Source organism: Peromyscus eremicus, chromosome 4 (assembly GCF_949786415.1).
Source record: "Peromyscus eremicus chromosome 4, PerEre_H2_v1, whole genome shotgun sequence".
Taxonomy (NCBI): Eukaryota; Metazoa; Chordata; class Mammalia; order Rodentia; family Cricetidae; genus Peromyscus; species Peromyscus eremicus.
Genome location: NC_081419.1, coordinates 88,618,853 through 88,627,393, shown reverse-complemented (window position 1 = coordinate 88,627,393; position 8,541 = coordinate 88,618,853). Strand labels below are relative to the sequence as shown.

The window sequence follows — 8,541 nt, the reverse complement described above, 5'->3', positions numbered from 1 at the left end:
CCAAGAATGTTTGGCCTGTAGGCAGCGAGGGAGGAATGTAGATGAGTGGTGTAGTCAATGTGTGTTAAAGCGTGTACTTTGTAGGTTAAGACAAATTGTTTTGGAGAGTATAAAGGCCTTCTAGGCACTTACAACATCCGTGAACACCTACAACAACAGCCTGTATTGTTTCATTCAGAAACACCTTAGTCCATCCTCTTTTCAGTTTCTTAGCTTACAAAGGATCGGTTTCATTATACCTTTCTGCCAAACATCTTCCTACATTCTGTTTATGAAAGCTTTGTCAAAATGAAGAAATGATGAATCTGGGAAAAAGTCCAGAAGCTTATTAAAGGTTGAAGTATTTCCAACTCTTAACCACTACTAAATTGCTTACACTTCTCTGAACAGAGAAGTGTGCTCTTTCCTTATTCTCACAGGTCATCTGTTAAAGGGATCATTGTTCCACAGAATGTTGTCAGAATCCAAGACATTTGTGCTTCTCGCTTATGCCACTTGTGGTAAGTAAAAGAAAGCTAAGGTTCTTTGTTAAGAAAGACAGCTGACCATACAAGTGCCTTAAATGCTAAGGCTAAGATTCTATTGCTTTCTGGGTGTGGAACTCCATAACTTGAACTTGAGCACTCTGAAAGCAGAGACAAGATTGAGAATTCCAGGACAGCCTCGGGTAAGGAGCCAAACAAAATGTTTTCTTGCTCAAGATTATCTCCTTCAGGCATTCTGTACTTCCTGAAATCAGAGACTGGCTTTTTTCCAGTTATCTAATTAAAAACTAAAAGAGTCCCCAAATGGGGCAATACATAAAGTGTCAACTATGCACATTTCAGTAATAACTTTTTATTTCATAACATTTATGACAACTATTTATAAAAAATAGTTTTGAAAGGAGAGGTGAATAGAAATTGTCTCAGTAATAAGATGTCTCTAAGTTCAGGGCCACACGAAGGCAGTGACTTTCTCAACCCTCTAAGTTGTGAACATAGCAAGAATATCCATGTATTTGTTAAACTTCTTTTAAATTATCAATTGTTTATTTATTTTGTGTATGTGTGTGTATACAGGTGCCCATGGAGGCCAGGGGTATCAGATCACTGGGAATTGGGGTTATAGACATTTGCGAGCGGCTGGATGTGGGTGCTGGGACCCAAACTCAAGACCTCTGCAAAAGCAGTATGTGCTCTTTACCAATAGCCGTATCTCCAGCCCTGTTAACCTTATGAAAACTGTAACTTCTGATTTAATTCCATCATGAGTAAAAGTTCTACCTTAAAGAAACATTCTACGTTTGAATTTATTTTTAAAAAGAGTACAAAGGAGCCCCACTCAGATTTGTGACCTACTAATTAAATGATCTCTCCTTAGCCCTAGAGCAGGCACAGAGAGTTGCCTGCACAGTATCTTCTTTCACTTTTGCTTTGTCAATAGGACTCTGGCTTTTTGGAGAGGCAGCAATCTGTCCAGCTAAAAATACTTGTTTTCCCAGACTCCCTTGCATCCTAATCAGGTGGCACAGTCCTGCTCTATGAGATGCAAGCAGACATCTGCTAGGATTGATGGGAAAGCTGTTGCTTTCCAGATATAGTCACCATCCATCCCTGCCTCCCTCTTCACTCCTTCATCTTTTCTTTATGTCTGCTGAAGTATTAGCATAAGACATGGCGGGCAAGCATCTTTCTTGGAATCATAAGATGCCAAGATTGAGGGCAAAAGCCTACTAACTGTGTGCGGAAGAACAGAAACATGGAAAGCATTTAGGCTCTTGGTGGCATGATTGAACTGTACACTTACCCTGTACTACCTACTCCCAATCTTCACATTGTTGGAGAGAAAGCCCTGCCTGTGGCAGCTTTGTATTATTTGCAGATCCTCTTTCGGGCCCTATGGAAACATCAAATTAGAAAAGGTCTTATAATGCCTTTTATTAATACTTGTTTGGAGTTTTAGCCCATGTATTTCTATGCAGACACATACAAAGGAATAACCCCTGCTGTGGTGAAATGCAAATGCACCAATTGTTTGGAACGGTGCTTTCACTGGCATGTCAGAAAAATGTTTATCAGGCCTACATTCTAGACACCAAAAACACAAAATCTATCCATTATTAGGTTATATCTAGTTTCAAAAAAAAAGCTGTTTCCTAAAGGAGAATATATATGTTTATTGATTACAGTGCTGTTGAATGAATACTGTGTTTTAGCTGGTGAACCTGATACAACCTCGAATTCAAAGCATCTCTTCTATATAAATTCAAGAATATGGTTTCTCCTTGATGAAATGCCTTAAACAACATGTCCAGAACGCTCCCAGTGGGGCAATGCAGTCAACATGCAGACAATAAAATCGATGCTGCTAGAGGACAAGGAAAGACTGCACACCTAACCCCTCCCTTCTCTGCCCACCTCCACATTAGGACTTATACATCCCTTTCTTTTATGGCTCTTCCTTACTTGCACTTCTTATAATAATCTGGCAGTGGTAATATTTTTTTAAAAGAGAGTTTCTAAAGTAGAAATTATAAGTCTGTGGAAGCAGCCTCAGAGTAGAGTGCTTTGCTAGTGTGCACAGGGCCCAGAGTTCAATCAAGAGTGCTGCAAAGGTAAAAATAAAATAAGTGAAAGATATCACTAAAGGTATACTGATATTGAAACTTGGAGTTCCAAAAATGAGTGCTGTAAATATCCAATTTAAACAAATATATATGTATGTACATATAAAATGTATATATTAAAAATATATTGAGCAAAGTCTTTGGAAACCTAGGGTCTTACTGCTTTTCCTCTGTATTGATTTAATCCTGCTATTTGTCTGAATAATTAGTGGAGATTAATAGGACAGACTTTTCAGATGCACCAGATAAAGTGTATTCATACCTATTTGGGTGTGTGGAGAGCATTCTGAGACGCAACAAGCTTGCAAGAGTTTAACTACTGAGTCCAGTCTTGCTCAGGAAGCCACAGGAGTGGTAGAGGAGGTAGAAAACAAGGAAGAAGAAATGAGAGGAGGACACACTGGCAATGGTAGTTCTGGCCCCATGGACAAGGGGATCAACGCGGAAGGTGGTCAAGGCAGCAGTGTTCAACAGCAGCCTCAGCAAGAGGTGGTGATGCCTGAGGGCACTAAGAGTCTCCAGGCTGGGGACAGGCTGCCTTTCCAGCGCAGCACCAGATTCACCCAGTCTCAGCTGCAGGACCTGGAGAATCTTTTCCAAGAGACTCGCTACCCCAGCTTGCGAGCAAGGAAGGATCTTGCAAGATGGATGGGTGTGCCGGAAGCCAATGTGCTGGATTGGTTTAGGACCGGGAGAGTCATTTTCAGGAGAAGCAGTAGACTGATGGTGCTGTTCAATGCACCACCTGGTCCCCAGAACAACGATCCCTGAAGATTTTTGAGCAGCACTTGAGTTCCACCTCTGTCCAGGAGCCAGATGTCGCGGAGCCTGTCCCTACCCCCAATGTCTCGGCCACCCATACTGGCCATGACATCTTTTTCTTCCCTGCAATTATTTCAGCAATAAAGAGGTGGATTGTCAGTTAAAAAAAAAAAAAAAAAAAGAGTTAACTACCTAGTTCCTCACCTTCAAGACAGCTTGAATTATCCTCCAAACTGTCAATGCTTCCAAGGGCTCTTCACAGGTAAACAGTTTTCAGACCTGTTTTTGAGAACAACATACTTTGTGTATTTGCTTTTACATCTGTGGGTACATTATTCTTAGGCTGGTCCTAAATAGTCCCTTGATGGCCTCTTACAGAGAGAGCTAACTTTGGAAGAAGCACAGTGTTCAATAAACCCTATGTAAATTATAAGGAACCAGAGTGGAACCCAGGCACACAGTAAGTCATTCATGAGTAAACCTTAGTATGCACACAGCTGGATGCACTGTATTTTTGATGAGCTCAGCTCCCTGCTGTGACTTAGAGCTAATAGGATACACATTACTTGTTTGTCCTTACATTGACAACATGTATGGTGATATTTTATTTGTACTAAAATGTTATTTGTATGTTAATAAATAAAGTTGCTCAGGGGTCAGAGCTATTAGCAAGCCATAGGAAAGCTGGGCGGTGGTGGTGCACGCCTTTAATCCCAGCACTTGGTAGGAAGAGCTAGGTAAATCTCTGTGTGTTCAAGGATACAGCCAGCATTGGAGACACATGCCTTTAATCCTAATACCAACCATAGAAGACCTGGAGGTCTGTACGGACAGGCAGTGACTAGGAGGTCATGTGGTTGGGTTTACAACCAATGAGAAGGCAGAACAGAAACTCTATAAAAAAAGACAGACACAGGAAGTAGGTCTCTTTCGGAGAGGCAAGACCACTGTGAGAGGAAGGGTAAGGTTTTTAGCTCTTAGCTTTGACCTCTTGGCTTTCTTCTTTGCATTGGTTCTGTGTTTCTTATTTAATAAGACGGTTGGTTACATCTACAAACATGCTTATAATAAATTGTATTGCTATAGAAACATGCTAAGGAGCCACTGAATTAATGTTCCTCTTTGGTGGCACCAGCTCCTTCCATCCAAACACAAACATCAATGGTGCTTCAGAATAAAAGATGAATATGTGTACACACATGTGCAGACCTGTGGGATATTTTTTATTAGATAATTAATATCATTCAAACATCATGTACTCAAAATGGCATTTATGTAGACATATATATTTGTGCCAGTTTATCCTTAGCATTGTCCACACACTACACAATAATATATATTATGTTTTCACTTTTATCAAAAGAGTATATACTATCTATAAAGGAAGTTCCTTTAGAGACAAAACAAGTATAAATTGTCTAAAACTTGAGGTCTGGAAAGCTAACTTTCTATGAGGTAATGATGATGAGGATGTACAAAGTTGAAAACAAAGTTAAGGCCCAAACAGAGAAACATACACAAGAGTAAATATTGACTCTAATGTATTTTGCTAATAAAGTACAACCAACTGTAAATGCAATTTTTTTATTATATTGTTCTTGTTGACACCAGCACCTAGCATCTTAATCTGGGCCCAATGTTCTACTCATATAAAACAAACCCATTTTATTTTAATAGAGAAAGCATGTGGTCTAGAAAGCCTAGAAGGAAAAGTACACCCTGCATGATTTGACAAAAAAGATATATTCAAAATCTGTGCCTGTCCTACATTTTTGAACTAGTTTGAGGCCCTAAGTATTATTTGAATCATGATGTTCTAACTTCAAAACAAGTATAAAGCATCTACTACTAATATTATTGGTGATGGAATTGAAACAGAATACTACCTCCTTTAGAGGATTTTTGAGAAGTCTAAAGGTAAGTAATGTCTTAGGAAAGTACATGCCTCCATTCTCCACCCTTCACATAGAGATTCACTTTTACTAGGTAGCTTTAAAATTTACTAGTATCTTTAAAATTGTAGGTATAGGAAGGTGGATAATGAATACAGGAATAATTTTCAAAGGAAAAATATAAAAGGAAGAGATAATGAAACCATGCAGTTAAAACAATTCAGTTTCCCAATAGCTTCATTCTGTTTACAAACATAATCACATAAAAGAACATAACTGCTGAAAATGTTGGACAAGTGTGTAATCCCAACACAAAACCTAGAGAGAGGAGAAATATAAGTCTGAGGCTGACCTGGACTATATAGCAAAATCTTATTGAAAATATTAAAAAAATTTCCTTTTGACAATATTTAGTCAAATTGTACATGTCTACATTTGTTTTTCCCCACTCTTAGCACTAGCAAATGTACACATGCATATGTACACTTTCACAATAAGCCTCAATGTGATAAATGGTACATGCATCCATGATACTATGACATAAGTACTAATGACTTTGATGTGGTTATGAATAACGCATAAAAACAGGAAAGCTAAAACATGCTCCTTTCTTCCCTAGTGTTGTGCTTTGAATGTGAATGTTCTCTTAGGAAGTAACACTATTGGGAGATGTGGCCTTGTTGGAGTAGGTGTGACCTTGTTGAAGGAAGTGTGTCACTGAGGATGGGCTTTGGGAGGTTGAGAACCACTGCTCCAGAGGATGTACAGTTGTGTAATATCACTGGTGTTAAGCCTACTCACATTACTTCAGGCACCCCAGATATTGATTGAATTGTTTTGTATGTTGCCTTATATATGGACCAATGTTCAGACTAAGGAAGCATGTACGATTTCAATTGGGCTGATACAGTTAGTGTAAGTAAATAAAACTTCATAATAGACATTTTAGTTTGGGTCATAGATTAAAGTGATGAGCACTGAGTAGGTCTTTAAGTTTTCTTTGTTTACCATTTACCTTCTTCACTCTGCATCAACTTATCTAAGTAACAACTCTGAGATAATTTATGATAATACCCAAAATTGACATATACAAATAAATATTCTTCAAATTACATAGCAATATCATAATACATAAATATATCTGATAAATAAAAGAACAAATAGCAACAAACTTTTCCCATTAAAAAAATATAAATTAATTATAAATTAATATAATATAAATTATAAAGTCACAAAATGTCTCCACTTACAAAAACTGTGTATTGATTGACAATAGGAATATCTCCAAATGTTAGTCAAAAAAACATTATCAAAGCCAGGATTTTATTGTGACATTAAAATCTACCTTGTAGACTTCAAATTTTTACAGCTTATTTATCTTAGTCTTTCTAATATATCTGCTAAATATTTCTTCTCTTAAGAAATCCCCTCAAATTTGAATATATTTTTCCACCCAGGAGTTTGGAACTGAAATAGTAACTCAGAAACAAAGCCCTTGGTGTTTCCTCTCCTTCCTCTCACTTCTCCTAGATGGGTCTGGCAGTACCTGCCTCTAGTTGGTGGAAGCCAAAAGATTCTGTTAAATGCTGCAAACTCCACTCCTCTAGAAGGAGGGGCTTCTAGTGCCATTTCCTAACTTGTAAAGATTGCACTCAGAATGCCACAAGAGTTGGGGTGGGACTGACTCTTGTTCCTTTATTCGTTTCCACTTTTTACCCCCTCAGAGTAAAGAGAGTTTTGTTATGTTTTCTCCCCTTTGATGCTAAGTGAGGCTAGCTGGACTTTAAAAACTTGGCACTTTTTGTTAAGTTAATAGCCCTTTCTAAAAAGTTCAGTCTCTGTCATTGATGGTAATGTCGATGCTGATGGTAAAATGTGAAGCATTTTAATGGTGGATTCTGTAGGTCAGTGATTTTTTTCCGACCCTCAAGTTTCACAGACCTGAGAAATAACTTAAGATAAAAGACTGGAAATTTTTCATTGTTTTCAACTTTATATATCCCTTTTCATTATTCCTCACATAAGGTAATCTGAATAAATAATTACTATGTTTTATTACCTTTGTGCCATGAAAATGTAACTTGACACAAAGGTAGAAAAAAATCACTAAAGAAAATTTAGCACTCTACTAAATCCCATAAATTTGGATTAATAAAATACTTACTACTGTTTTTGTGTATTTGCAAGCTAATATGAACATCATCTCTGACTGCCACCAGCTGATATTAGTCATGTTATAAGTATATCCACAATGATTAGTGTAATTCCGTTCAGTTATTGATGGTCTATTACTATTTTCTTGTATTCTATATTGTATTTGTATATTTCAGCCTAGAAAGTTATTTGATTACAGAAGTCACTGACATTTTATGTTTCAGAAATAGAAAGGGTAGAATTTCAGTGGACTCCACTAATCACTTATATGTTGACTTTATTCTGAGGATGAGAATGCTAAGGTCCATGGGACCTGGTTTCTAAGAATCACACAGGTAGGGGCCTGCATTGGCCTGTACCAAATGAGCAAACTGCTGAGTTTATATTTAACACTTTTGTGTGTAATAATCAAAAGCATTTATACACTAGTCTAATATACATTATAACTTTATGTTGTGGGAGTCCCTTAATACAATTTGGGAAAATAATTTTCAGTGTAACTAGTCCAAGCAGCTCATGTAGCTGTAGAATAATGGGAATGACAATTTAACAAGATGTTCTCCAAATTGATGGTTATTTTACATTTCCACACAGTCAGCTTCAAGATTTTACTGAGTGACTACCATGGGTTCAACACCCTGACAAACACTACAGTTAAAACAGTAATAGTAGAAGCCATAGTATCTTCTGCATTGTGAATTGTGAATACATTGTAGTTATTAAAGACATAAAGAGAAATATTCATTGGTGGGATTTGCCTACTTTTTATTCTATACCTTCATTTGACAATTAACCCTATATATAGTACCTTCTACTACATGCACACTCCCAGTCCAAAGAAATCAGTCACTTAATGTTTTCTACTAAATGCATTCAGCCTTTTCTAGAAAATTAGCCTTCCTTCATTTAAAACACATTCTTCCAGCTGCAAGGTTTCTTTTTCTTCTTTTCCTTGTGTTGGGTGATTGATTTTTTTTTGAGACAAGGTTTTACTATGTAGGCCTGGCTGGCCTTGAAATCTCTTATGTAGACCAGGTTGGCCTCAAACTCACAGAAATCCACCTGCAGTGACCTAATTTCAACTACATGTTACTTGTCAGACAAGTTGAGCTGAACAAATAATTA

The 8,541-nt window shown here is 37.4% G+C and overlaps 1 protein-coding gene across 1 annotated transcript; it reads left to right on the top strand.

Annotated features, from left to right (window-relative positions):
* Positions 1-451: 451 nt before the first annotated feature.
* On the top strand, positions 452-3,379 carry LOC131907844 (homeobox protein Rhox5-like). Its single transcript, XM_059258922.1, has 2 exons — positions 452-500; positions 2,889-3,379. The coding sequence occupies exons 1-2, from the start codon at positions 452-454 to the stop codon at positions 3,377-3,379; spliced, it is 540 nt and encodes a 179-aa protein (XP_059114905.1).
* The last annotated feature ends 5,162 nt before the right edge of the window (positions 3,380-8,541 follow it).